At 41.2% G+C, this 14,203-nt stretch overlaps 1 protein-coding gene across 2 annotated transcripts; it reads left to right on the top strand.

Annotated features, from left to right (window-relative positions):
- On the top strand, positions 1–12,660 carry LOC124114960. Of its 2 annotated transcripts, XM_046475724.1 has the most exons (5): positions 1–155; positions 5,309–5,620; positions 6,697–7,029; positions 8,667–8,720; positions 12,423–12,660. In XM_046475724.1, exons 1-5 carry the CDS (start codon positions 86–88, stop codon positions 12,467–12,469), a joined length of 816 nt encoding a protein of 271 aa, XP_046331680.1. In that variant the 5' UTR covers positions 1–85; the 3' UTR covers positions 12,470–12,660. The 2 variants fall into 2 exon arrangements, with proteins under 2 accessions (XP_046331680.1, XP_046331681.1); XM_046475725.1 differs by lacking the exon at positions 8,667–8,720.
- The last annotated feature ends 1,543 nt before the right edge of the window (positions 12,661–14,203 follow it).

Below are 14,203 nucleotides of genomic sequence, written 5' to 3'. Positions count from 1 at the left end.
GGGGCGCATAAATAAGTGGGTATTTATTTAGGTTTGTGAGTGAGGAAACATTTTGCACAGCCTCGTACACACCTACAGGAAAACCATGCGATGCGAGGAGGCAAATGCCCTTATATGGGTATGGGTGTTGAGCTACAATTTCTGGGTAGTCACAGGTACGTTGCTCTCTATTTTCCATCCCTTATCGTGACTTGTATGAGGATAAGCTGGTGTCTCCACATTCTACTTCCTCATCCCAGTTTCCTCGTATAGTGAGAGATATGATTTACTTTGACTGAAGAGGAAACTAGTTGTGCGTCCCGAGGTCGAAGCTATCAATATTTGTGTGAGGATAAGAGCGTGTATCTTTCAAAAAATTATATAATGCACACGTGGGTTTTTAATAAGCTAATTTACTGCTTTCGTGTTTTTAAAAAGTGATTTCATTCAGTCCCATCCTGAGAATATAAATATTTTAGAATAATTGTGATTTCTCATATTGAACTCGCTTTTATTCAAATAGTCTACTCTGACAATATTACCATGTTGTAACCATAGGGACATTTGAAATTAGGTTGCGGTTTTAAAATTATGTGAATGTTTGTTAAACCTGAACATAGATAACGGATATTTGGTCGTATCACCAGTGAGTTAGTGATTTGGTTTTTAAAAATATTTCAGTTATATAACGGGGAGTCAGTTTGCTGTGGGAGGAACGTTTAACGTGGGTGGGTGAGTATGGTTTTACGCCGCTTTAAGCAATATTCCAGCAATATCACGGCGGGGGACACAAGAAATGGGCTTCACACATTGTACCCATGTCGGTAATCGAACCCGGGTTTTCGACGTGACGAGCGAACGCTTAAACCGCTAGGCTACCCGACCGCCCCCGAACGTTTAAAGGGTTAATTTGGTTGGTTGTTTAACGCCACACTCGGCAATATTCCAGCTATATGACGGCGGTCTGTAAATTATCGAGTCTGGACCAGACAATCCAGTGATTAATATTATGAGCATCGATCCACGCAATCAGGATCTATGACATGCATAAACCAAGTCAGCGAGCCTGACCACCGATCCCGTCAGTCGCACGGGTATGGTGCGAATGACTTTAGAACAGGAATTCGAACCCACGATAACAGGGCATTCTAAGGGACACAACTCTACATAGGAAAGTGTTGGGCCTTAGCCCACATGGCAGACCGTGATTTGTGAGAATACAGTTGCCAATTCGATAAATGATGTATAAACTTCTTCTTGAAAGTTATATGTTTTGTCACAATTCAACTAGGAAACGCTCGGTGTTGATTAAAATTAATTTTCAATTCATTTAAATTTTAAATGTGCAAGACCAGATTTCTGGGTTTTTCTTAATTTCATCTGAAATATGGCATATATTACCGGTCATGTGCAAAATCACCAGGCTCTCAGCAGAGTCGAAATACCAACTCGAAAGCCAGATTCAGACATTATGCATCATGAAATTAATAATAACCAGTGTCAACCGTAGTTTAAAATGTCACGAAAATATTAACAAAATGATTTCATGATTACCAATGATTAGACTGACATAAGTTGGCATCGATAGTCCCTCTTCACATACACGAATGACGCAACGTAAATAAGACAAAGAACCAGTTCAAACTGAACGTGTAGCACCAAGATTTAATGTTCCTGTGTATACACAAAATTTTGACGTCACAATTTGTGTTGCACGTGCTTTAACGGGTGTAATTGTATTTAGCATTGAAACAGACGTTTCATTCGAAAATATCCGTGGTAATAAACATTATTATTATGTCATACAAAAGCCGAGTTGATGTTTAAAGGAGATTAACATTAAACACCTGAATAAATATATATCCATCAAACAAGATCTCACAGACAGGTTTCTCAGTGATTTTTGTGCATTAAAAGAGAATGAAAATGAGAATAGAAGTTTAAATAAAGCAGGTCTCTTCAATTATCAGAGCATGGAAGACAACAATCAAGTACGCTACGGCTGTACGAGTCGTCTCCCCTGAGTCCACATCTCGCAGCCTCCCGTGTGACATCACGCGTAATCGGATTTCAAATACCGAAGTTGCGAGAAGCGCCGAATGCTCGTTTCGTTATTCAGCAGACGAAATTGTTATAGTGTCAAGCTTTGAGTGCGTGAGTGGGTTTAGTTTAACGCCGCTTTGAACACTATTTCAGTACTATGACGACGAGTTAGCTTGACCTGACAGGAAAGTGAAGTGAAGCGGGTCTCAGATGTTTACCACATTGGTGATTGGTTGGTTGGTTTGTTGTTTAACGCCGCACTCAGCAATATTCCAGCTTCAGTCGTGCCCCGCTTATAGGGACTTCAGATATCCGGAAACCTCAGTTCCCGGACGATTTTCATTCAAAACGAAATAATTACAATATAAATTTACCCGTATATACGGAAATTCAGTTTCCGGAACAGGACGGTCATTTTCATACACAATACACACAAAATTGTCTCACTTACCCGGACAATGCACTTCCGCTGGTGGTAATCCTTTGACTCGTGAGAAGTCAATCAACCAAGTGACACTGAGTTACGTTTGACATAAAGGGAAAGTTAACTATTGGAATGTTGCAAATCATGCCTCTTGTCTTGTGAAGATTTTTTTGTCACTATTAATCGTCATGCACTATTAATCGTCATGAGGCGAGTTTCGCAGTAAGGTTGGTTGGTTGGTTTGTTGTTTAACGCCGCACTCAGCAATATTCCAGCTATATGACGGCGGTCTGTAAATAATCGAGTCTGGACAAGACAATCCAATGATTAATATCATGAGCATCGATCCACGCAATTCGGATCGTTGACATGCATCAACCAAGTCAGCGAACCTGACCACCCAATCCCGTTAGTCGCATTTTACGACAAGCTTAGTCACCTTTTACGGTAAGCATGGGTTGCTGAAGACCTATTCTACCCGGGAATCTTCTCGGGTCTCCACATTGGTGAAGGCGACGAGGAAGGATGAGGTAGAGAAACAAATCAGGGCAAATCTGGGGTTCGAAACGACGGTTACACGTTTCGGGCACGGTCAAGCCACGGTCAGCGAATCTGACCACCCGATCCCGTTAGTCGCATTTTACGACAAGCTTAGTCACCTTTTACGGTGACACAATGAATTGCGGCGCCTTTAGAGTGAGTGAGTTAAAATTTAACGTCGCATCGGCATTATTCAAGCCATATAGCGACGGGTCCAAGTTAATATATTAACAATTCAGTCATTTATGCAAAGTTATATTTAAACACATGGTATGAAACATATTTTAGTATATTATATTTATAAACAATTGATGAAACATATTTGAGCATAACAATATCATTAATACAGTAACCAAAGCTAGGGCACCTCGCTGGGGATTATGGGGATTTACAGTAGCTCTGCTTCCTGCATGATACCCAGCAGGATTTACGTCATTACTTTAGCCACTGGTGTTTGAGCACAATGCTAGCCAATATTAAAAAATACTCGGAATTGAGTTGGCTTAAAAACACTAGTTACTTCCATTATGATAGGATTACGTGTCAGACAAGGGGACAATAATTTTACGATACTTTAACCCCCCTAGACAGAGCCTTCAATAATGTTAGTTTATAATAGCATCACACCAAATTTAAAAACAAGCATTTAATTATTCACATACATATTTAAGCCTTTAGAATTTGAAGCCAAGACTGTAACGCCACAATCGGCGATCTTCAAGCTGTGACAGAGGCCTGAAAGATATATGGATGTTTTTATGCCCTTGAAGAAGGCACCGAGCATCTGATTGAGAGTAATTATTTATAACATTGTTTACAAAATTGGTCATTTATAATGATAAAATAAAACTATGGAGAATAATATAATCTCACACTCGACTTTGATATTAAATATATGATCACTCGTACATGTACGTACACGTGCACGTTCCACAATTCACTCTTGTGGGATTCGCTATTTTTCTGGAAGTTAGGAAGTCGCCAAGGGAAAAGCTTCTACAAATTGGTGAGGTGAAGTGAAATGGGGTTTAACGTCCCGTCCAAGATTATTGCACTTATACAGCGACGTGCATGCACATGTGTGTGTGTGTGTGTATGTGTGTGTGGCTGCTTGTACTAGTCCGGACTGATGCCGATTTATAGTGCTAGCTCACTGAGATACCATGCCGCAGTTTAACATGAATACCTCACTCAGACACAGTATACTGACTCCGAGCCGACCAGTCCTTGTTTTAGCCCCTTAATGCCGAGCGCCAGACAGAGTAACAACAAGTACCATCTTTTAACGTCTTTTGGTATGACGCGGCCGGGGATCGAACTCCGGACCTTCCGCTTTCCGGGCGGACGCTCTACCTCTAGACCACGGAGGGGGTTCTACAAATTGGATAGAATGGTTACAATGCACCAATGCAAACTGGTTGATTGTGTGTAATATTACTCCGATGGCGTATCGATGCTTACGCTATCAACCACTGGTTTGTTTTGCGTGTTCACTTCATTTAGTTGAAATATTGCTCGTTAAACAGTATTCTCTCACTTTGGAACGGGCCATTTGATATCCTTGGAGGAAGTTTGGTGGCTTTTAAAAAGATAATTTATTTCAGAAAGAAATAAGTTGTTCTCAGCTTTTAACCGAAAAGATCAATTGTTCGATGGACATGTTGACTGCTGACTGTTGACTTTAAAACTGCCACCGACTGTGTTGCAAAACGAAGATATTTCTTTACTTTTATCAGTAACATTTCTGCGCTTGTAAACAAACACTACAGTGTTTTATTGTTATTTTTATTGTGTTGGAGGCGTTAGAAGGTTTAAAGTCACCTTAACATGTCCTGTCGAATACCAATTCACAGCGAGGTGAACAGAGGCATATATAATTAAAAGCGACCAATTTGGGGGTACGAAAAGGGTTCTCTTTGCCAACCCCAACCTCAATGGGTTTAGGGCATGTAAAAATACTAAGCCGCAATCGTGCGTGTCATATACCATTCATCTAGCCAGGCTTTCGCGACCAGGAAGATCGGGAGTAGAATAGGTCTTCAGCAACCCATGCTTGCCGTAAGAAGCGACCATGCTTGTCGTAAGAGGCGACTAACGGGATTGGGTGGTCAGGCTCGCTGACTTCGTTGATGCATGGATTGTCTGGTCCAGACTCGATTATTTACAGACCGCCGTCATATAGCTGGAATATTGCTGAGTGTGGCGTAAAACAACAAACCAACCAACCAGGCTTTCGCTCGTTAGATACGTTTTCATATAACTTGTTGTAAACTATATGTTACCTGTCATACACTCCTGTAGTAATCTTTATAAATGTTTCAGCATTTTGTGAAAGCCGTTGCCGCCAGTACCCAAACACCGAGAAACAACTTGAGTTTAAATGTAAGAAGAGGAGTTCCATGTTTTACGTCGATGTAAGGAGCTCTAACACGACCAATGGAAACTGTCGTGGTGTGGTCACGTGCTCCGGTCTGCAACAGGAAGTTCTGAGAACGGTTGCTGAATCTTGTTACTGGAATCCTATCTGCAGTTTCCCCCTCAACAAGGAGCAGCCAAATATACTCAACATCAATGGAAACTGTGCTAACGTCAGGCCACGTGTTATATCAGCTAGAGCCTTGTGTGTTAAAAGAAGTAAGTTGCAAAGAATAACGAAATCTCGTTTCATCTCGAAGCATTTCTCACTGAATCGAGTAATTCAGTATACAAGTATTAACTATTCGGGTTGTGTGTGTGTGTGTGTGTGGGGGGGGGGGGGGGGGGGGGGTCGGTGTGTGTGTGTGTGTGTGGGTCGGTGTGTGTGTGTGTGAGTCGGTGTGTGTGTGTAGGTCGGTGTGTGTGTGTGTATGTCTGTAAGGACAATCAACCAGAAAATATATGGTTGGTTCCTTAGCAACCTTCTTGACAGTAGAATTGTACTGCATCTTTGTAAAGGTAGTGGTAGCAGCAGCAGCAGTAGTAGCTGGTAGTAGAAGTAGTAGTAGTAGAAGTAGTGATGGTAGTAGTAGTAGTAGTAGTAGTAGCAGTGGTAGACGAAGTACTAGTAGAAGTAGTAATTGTTGTAGCAGTAGTGGCAGTAATAGTAGTAGTGGTAGTAGTAGAAGTAGTAGTAATGATAGTGGTAGTAGAAGTAGCAGTAGTAATAGTAGTAATGGTAGCAGTAGTAGTGGTAGTAATAATAGTAGTAGTAATAGTGGTGGTAGTAATAGTAGCAGTAGTAGAAGAACCAGTAGTAGTTGTAGTAGTAGCAGTATTAGTCGAGGCAGTAGTAGTAGCAGTAGTAGAAGAAGCAGTTGAGTAGTAATAGTAGAAGCAGTAGTAGTTGTAGTAGTAGTAGTAGAAGTAGTAGTAGTTGTAGTGAAGAAGTAGCATTGGTAGTTGTAGAAGTCACAAACATATAGGTAACAGTTAACAATAATAGAAACAGAAGTATACCAGGAGAATTCTAGGTATCAGTAATTCGTCTGAATACATGAAGCTCTTGAATATAACACACAATTTGTGATACGACTTTATGACAAAGCGATATTGATGGTCCACCCTAAACCAATTTAGAAAAAAGTGTACATTCACCTGGGCCGCATTCCACAAAGCGATCTTAGCGCTAAGTCTGTCGTAAGTCTATGTTAAAGTATGGGAGTTACGATCATCTTAGCGCTACGATTGCTTTGTGGAACGGGGCCCTGACCTTTTAACTTATTCTTTTGCAGATAAGATTTTGCTGTTTTCTCCGATCAGTTTGACGAAGAAGGATGGTGTCATAAAATCGCATGAGTATTTCCCATGGGATTACCCAGACACACAATCATATCACCAGATGGTATTTGTTGCAAAGCCACGTAAAAAACTTAGGATCACTTTTCTGGCTGCAGAAGTTGACACTACATCCGACATAATATTTTTCATGAATGGAACATCCCCGGTCAACGTCACCAGTAACGAAATAAACAACAATTTTGAGTTTCCCAGCGTCGACGTCACGTTAGTGTTCAGCGTTGGCTCTACATCAAGACTTGGGAAGGGCTTTCTCCTTTGTTTTGTATGTAAGTACCCAGCATGTCTGACATGTCAACAAGTGTGAGTGTGTGTTTGTTTATTTGTTGTTTGACGCCGCACTCAGCAATAATCCAGCTATATGACGGCGGTCTGTAAATAATCGAGTCTGGACCAGACAATCCAGTGATTGACAGCATGAGCATCGATCCACGCAATTGGGATACGATGACATGCATCAACCAAGTCAGCGAGCCTGACTACCCGATCCCGTTAGTCACCTTTTACGACAAGCATAGTCGCCTTTTATGGCAAGCATGGTTGTTGAAGACCTATTCCACCCCGGATCTTCATGGGTTTAAAGTGTGAGTGAGTAAGTGATTGAGTGTGCGTAAGTGAATGATTGGCAACATGAAAACATGGGAATTTGACCGAAAATGTCAACACATAACGTCAATGCCCGAAAATATTCAGTCTTGATCAGCTTCCAAAAGTAAAATAGGGAAATTATATGAATTAATGGATCACTAGTCCCACGAAGCTATGTAGAAAGTAAGTGAGTTAGTGAGGTCTTGACGCTGATTGACTCATTAGAAACCGGGGTAGAGTAGGTCTTCAGCAACCCATGCTTGCCCTAAAAGGCGACCATGCTTGTCGTAAGCATCTTCCCGAGGCACGGGAGTTAACTGACTACAAAAGTCCAGTTTCCCCCCTTGCCAAATTAGGCTGGTATTATGGAGTTACATTTTGGCTGGACTAACGAGTCTATGCATAGTCCAATCAAAATCGCGCAACGAAATCGAAATTGTAAATCGGTTCGTAACTGTTATGCAGATTTCGGTCGATTGCAGGATTTGCAAAGCATGTGCACCGCCAACTTGTAGTCAGCAGATATTTAACTAATCTTTTCATGTTACGGTGCTCTCGTGATTTGATGCACTTCGCGATGTAAGACCCGTTTTATCACAATATAGATCTTTATTATCGATCAAATCGTCTTGACTGGGCGCCGCCATTTTGTTTGAAACAAATGCAAGTGATACGTTAGGTGGAATTTGATTGGTACATAGGAGGGGCATATTAGGGACATAACTCGTAATAGCCACTGGTGGCGCTACGATCGAGCCCAGGAATCCCCGCCTAGTTCGGCAGGGGTGGAAACTGGACTTTTGTAGTCAGTTAACTCCCTTGCCTCGGGAAGATGTCGTAAGAGGTGGCTAACGGGGTGGGGTCGTCAGACTCGTTGAATTGGTTGATGCTTGTCATTGTATCCCAATTGCGCAGATCGATGCTCATAATGTCACCCACTGGATTGTCTGGTCCAGACTCGATTATTTACCAACTGCCGTCATATAGCTGGGAATACAGCGTTAAACAATCAAATAAAAGTACTGCAGCCGCAACCCCCTATGGAGATGTCCTTATATTCTTCATGCAGAGAAGTACCCTATAGGAGTAAAACATCTGATTGTATTGAGATTTGATAAAATATCAATTTGTGTACTAAGCACGTACCTTCTAATACCATAATGATTGTCATCAATTTCCTTTAATTTATTCGTTCTACTTTTGTTTAACATTAACAACTCAAGGATCAAACATTACATCTTGATATACCTTGACGTTTACCTGAAATTCCATTGCAGCTGACCTTGACACGTGTTCATAATGCTTTGTGTATCTTCAGGGTTGAAAAACACTTACTCGGACGCCAGCCGCCATGCCTGTGACCTTGTGAGAGGTGAACATATATCGATACATTATGTAGTAGTGTTCGGTAGTGAAGTTGTCATGATGGAGGGGACCGGACTATTTTCCACAGTCTGGTCACAATGTTCTGCCTTGTTCCAGAAATTGTAACTTGTTCCACGTGTAAACCTTAAGCACTGTCTCCGTGTAATAAGGGGAGACATAAACTGTTGAATTATACATCACGGCAATTCAGGACCATTTGGTTTGTTTTTTTAAAAACTCGATACTAAGTTGAAATTTCAAGATATTAAGTTGAAATTTCAAGATACTAAGTTGTAATTTCAAGATACAGAAGATGAAATTTCAAGATACAAAAGTTGAAATTTTATGATAATAAGCTAAAATAAGTTGAAATTACAAGATAGTATCTTGAAATTTCAACTTAATATCTTGAAATTTCAACTTCTGTATCTTGAAATTTCAAGATAGCATCGAAAAAAACCAAATGGCCCTGAAAGGCTTCCGTACATTAGAAAAGGACCCGAGTGCCGTTGTACAAAACAACCTTAGCGCTACGACTGTCGTAAGTCTATGTGAGTGAGTGAGTTAAAATTTAACGTCGCATCGGCATTGTTTCAGCCATATAGCGACGAGACCAAGTTAACATTTTCAAAATTTAGTTATTTATGCAAAGTTGTATTTAAAATCAATTTATGAAACATATTTCAGCATACGATATTTAAAAACAATTTATGAAACATTTTTGAGCATAACAAGATCAAGTATACAGTTTTAAAACACAAGCTATAGGCAACGAGTAACCCAAGCTAGGCACCTAGGAATTTATTCCATATTGGCTCTCAAAACTCACCGAATTTGCTCGAATGTTTGTAATATCAAAATTATCCAGGTTCAATTTATTTCCTAAAAATATAAGCTGTTTTTAACGTTGTACACCAACTCTTCAAAGTTAAAGAAAAACTTGATTTCTTGATCCGTGGGGCAATGGTCACTTAACGTGGTGACCATATAAATATACACAGTTTTGTTCTCCAGCATCAAAGGTTCAAAATAGAAAGCAAATGCCATCTAAAGAAAACAATATGTGAAAAACTTCCTCCAAGGTAACATCTATGTGGAACTCGGGATTGGAGATTTAGTCAAGAAGTGGGCATCTCCATTAACACCAATTTTGCTCCCCTCCTTACTGCGAGACCCGTGAAGATTCCGGGGTAGAATAGGTCTTCAGCAACCCATGCTTGCCGGAAAAGGTGACTATGCTTGTCGTAAAAGGCGACTAACGGGATCGGGTGGTCAGGCTCGCTGACTTGGTTGATACATGTCATCGATCCCAATTGCGTGTACCGATGCTCATGATATCAATCACTGAATTGTCTTGTCCAGACTCGATTATTTACAGACCGCCGTCATATAGCTGGAATATTGCTGAGTGCGGCGTTAAACAACAAACCAACCAACCAACCAAAGTTACTGCGAAACTCGCCTCATGACGATTAATAGTGCATGACGATTAATAGTGACAAAACATCTCCACAAGACAAGAGGTATGATTGCAACATTCCAATAGTCAACTGTCTCTTTATGTCGAGCAATATTTCAGCAGCTCCATCCTTTGGCGTCCACATTTCACAACTTTGGAAAATGCTCACTTATTTTTTCTACGAAGATTTTATAGAACGTCATACGACTTTGGTCATTTGTTTTGTTTGATAAAGGTTACAACATACAAGGCCATGTGTTTATTAGTAGATGTATGGAAACGGTTCCAAATTTGACGTAGACAAAATTATGTCCGGTGCAATTTACTATTTTGAGTTGTGCCTGCATTCACCCGTGAAGATCCGGGGTAGAATAGGTCTTCAGAAACCCACGCTTGCCGTAAAAAAAAGACTATGCTTGTCGTAAAAGGCGACTAACGGGATCGGGATTCGGTTATTTACAGAAAGCCGTCACAATATTGCTGAGTGCGGCGTTAAACAACAAACCAACCAACAACAAGTGAACACTTTGCATGGGGTGAGGCATGATACACTTTCCTGTTATCATCACTAAGTCATTCACAATCACGTGCCTGTAATAAATTTGGAATCTGCTTTTTGCAGACATTTCCTCTCGTTATTGAAAGGGCTTTAAATGGATTGAATAAAATAACAGGAAATAGTCACAACGTGGTTCATATATGACGCTTCTTTTAATATGACACTGACCGGTGTAGTAAATATTTTATGTCTGTTTCTCTTGTCGATTCCGGCATGATTCCTTTCAAACATAAACGTTATCCTTAATTGTACCCTCTTTTTGTACAACCGCATGATCCTATCAATTGCAAAGTAATAATTAAATTAGGAATGAACACCACGTGGGAAGGTTGACAACTAGACGCGGTAGACTGAGGTAACCAACATTTTAAGACCCGTGAAAATTCCGGGGTAGAATAGGTCTTCAGCAACCCATGCCTGCCGTAAAAAGTGACTATGCTTGTCGTAAAAGGCGACTAACGGGATCGGGTGGTCAGGCTCGCTGACTTGGTTGATACTTGTAATCGATCCCAAGTGCGTGGATCGATGCTCATGATATCAATCACTGGATTGTCTGGTCCAGACTCGATTATTTACAGACCGCCGTCATATAGCTGTAATATTGCTGAGTTCGGCGTTAAACAACAAACCAACCAACCAACATTTTAAACATATGATCACAATGTGCAGTGACCTCACACAGAGTCAACACGTGACATACGAGCAATCACGTGACATACGAGCAATCATCTAGGACTCGGCAGATTATGTGACCGATGCAGATTATTATCATCTATTGTCGGAAAACATTGGTTGTTGAAGACCAAGTCTAACCCGGATCTTCACGAGTCTCCTGCAAGTAACGGCGAATTAACAACTTCGGGTTTCCGAGGGCGTATTTAGATTGGTAACCAGTTACCGGCGTTTATCGTAAGATTCTGAAGAAGGATTGGTGATCTTGTTGAGTGACTTGGTTAATAACGTGTCAATGGTTTGTCTGGCCAATAATCGCTTGTTCACATACCAGCGTTATATAGCTGGACTACTGTTTACTACGGTGTACACAGCACTCAGGCACTCCGTGAATAACCATGACAGAGTCTGTGAAGGTATACTGTAGGTCTGGGTTTAGTGAGTGAGTGAGTGAGTGAGTGAGTGTGGTTTTACGCCGCTTTTAGCAATATTCGTGCAATATCACGGCGGGGGACACCAGAAATGGGCTTCACACACTGTACCCATGTCGGGAGTCGAACCCGGGTCCTCAGCGTGACGAGCGAACGCTTTAACCAGTAGGCTACCCGACCGCCCCTGTGGGTTTAGTAGAATATCATATTGCTTGAAACCATCAAGGTCTCATGAAGATGCCGAGTTAGAATTTGTTTTGAGCAACCTATGCTTGTCGTAAGAGGCGACTAACGGGATCAGGTGGTGAGACTTGCTGACTTGGTTGATGCAGGTCATCGTGTCCCAATTGCGTAGATCGATGCTCATTATGTCAATCACTGGATTGTCTGGTCCAGACTCGATTATTTACAGACCGCCGTCGTATAGCTGGAATAGTGCCTAGTGCGACGTTAAACAACAAACAAAGAAACCATCAAGATTATCGTTGTCCATGGCATCCTTGACCAACAACACTGCTGACAACATACTTAGACATATTTTGCATTTGCGTTACTGTTCGTTATATAGATTTCATTATTCCATTCCAGGTGTCAAATGTCTGTCCGGAAGGGTCAAGGCGCGGTCACGGGGATGACCTTGAATCCAGACACCATGGCATTGCTACAGTGACATCTTGCACCGAACAGGCATAGGAGGAACTCGGTTTGGTGAAAGACTCTCTCAACGGCGTTGGTCTCCTGGCCAAGGAGAAACTTCATATAATGTAATCTGTGATTTTTATGGGGACTCCAGGAGAAATTGTTAAAGAATAAAATATGAACACCCGGTATGTTTTAGTGCACTTCAACGGCGCTTGTAACTTCTTCTTTTTTAAAAAGTGGTATCCTACCCCCCAAAATGCCTTGCAATACCACGTGAATTGGGCTGTGCAGAATGTGCTTGTCGGCAATATTACAATTATTGGATGGCGGCCTGGAAATGGTCGGTATGAATCAGACAGACCAGTGATTGATATAATGAATGACGATCTACGTGGTCGGGTTGCCTGGATACTTAATTTGACAAATCACAGAACAAGTCACAGAACTTGACACCACGATGCATTAAATCGTCCTTTGGTGACAAGCATAGATTCCTGGGAACTACTTCACCATATACCTGGCGTCATCACCAGTATTTTCAGTTATCCTTTTAGTTATCCTTTTACATAAGACACGTGAAGATCCGGGGAAGAGTAGGTCTTCAGCAACGCATGCTTACCGTAAAAGGCAACTGTGCTTGTCGTAAGAGGCAACTAATGGGATCGGTGGTCAGGCAAGCTGACTTGGTTGATGCATGTTATCGTGTCCAAATTGCGTGGATCTATGTTCATGATGTCAATCACTGGATTGTTACTTACAGACCACCGTCATATAGCTGGAATATTGCTGAGTGCGGCATTGCACAACAAATCCTTTTACATATAATTTCTCTCTCGCCTTTTACTCCTAATGGAATCTGTTTCGAAAGACAATCGAGACGTTTTGAATTTACTCCTCTGAAAGCACGAACTCACTCATTTCACGGAGGGGAAACAACACGAATGGGCTTCGCACAAGCGCCCGTTTGGGGAATCAAGACTTTCAGCGTGACGGGCGAACGTATTGACCATAAGGGTTACCCTAACGCCGTTCGACATTTGTCCAAACATACAATAATGCTCATGAAGACATTTACCCACACAAACATTTGACCGCACGTACAGACATTTATCCACACACTTTTTACACAGGCATATGCCCACACAAACATTAATTTGTCAACACAGACATTTAGCCACTAACTATTTACACACATAGGCATATGCCCACACAAACATTAATTTGTCAACACAGACATTTAGCCACTATTTACACACACAGGCATATGCCCACACAAACATAAATTTGTCAACACAGACATTTAGCCAATAACTTTTTACACACACAGGCATATGCCCACACAAACATAAATTTGTCAACACAGACATTTAGCCACTAACTATTTACACACACAGGCATATGCCCACACAAACATTAATTTGTCAACACAGACATTTAGCCACTAACTATTTACACACACAGGCATATGCCCACACAAACATAGATTTGTCAACACAGACATTTAGCCACTATTTACACACACAGGCACATGCCCACACAAACATTAATTTGTCAACACAGACATTTAGCCAATAACTATTTACACACACAGAGGCATATGCCCACACAAACATAAATTTGTCAACAAAGACATTTAGCCAATAACTATTTACACACACAGGCATATGCCCACACAAACATTAATTTGTCAACACAGACATTTAGCCACTAACTATTTACACACACAG

Source organism: Haliotis rufescens, unplaced genomic scaffold, assembly GCF_023055435.1.
Source record: "Haliotis rufescens isolate VD_foot unplaced genomic scaffold, xgHalRufe1.0.p SCAF_8, whole genome shotgun sequence".
Lineage (NCBI taxonomy): Eukaryota > Metazoa > Mollusca > Gastropoda > Lepetellida > Haliotidae > Haliotis > Haliotis rufescens.
This window is presented reverse-complemented; position numbering and strand designations above follow the sequence as displayed.

Coding starts and splice junctions, on each gene's coding strand:
- LOC124114960 (XM_046475724.1), top strand. CDS start 86: ATGCGATGCGAGGAGGCAAATGCCCTTATATGGGTATGGGTGTTGAGC. Junction 156..5,308: donor CAATTTCTGGGTAGTCACAG/GTACGTTGCTCT, acceptor TAAATGTTTCAG/CATTTTGTGAAAGCCGTTGC. Junction 8,721..12,422: donor TGCCTGTGACCTTGTGAGAG/GTGAACATATAT, acceptor ATTCCATTCCAG/GTGTCAAATGTCTGTCCGGA.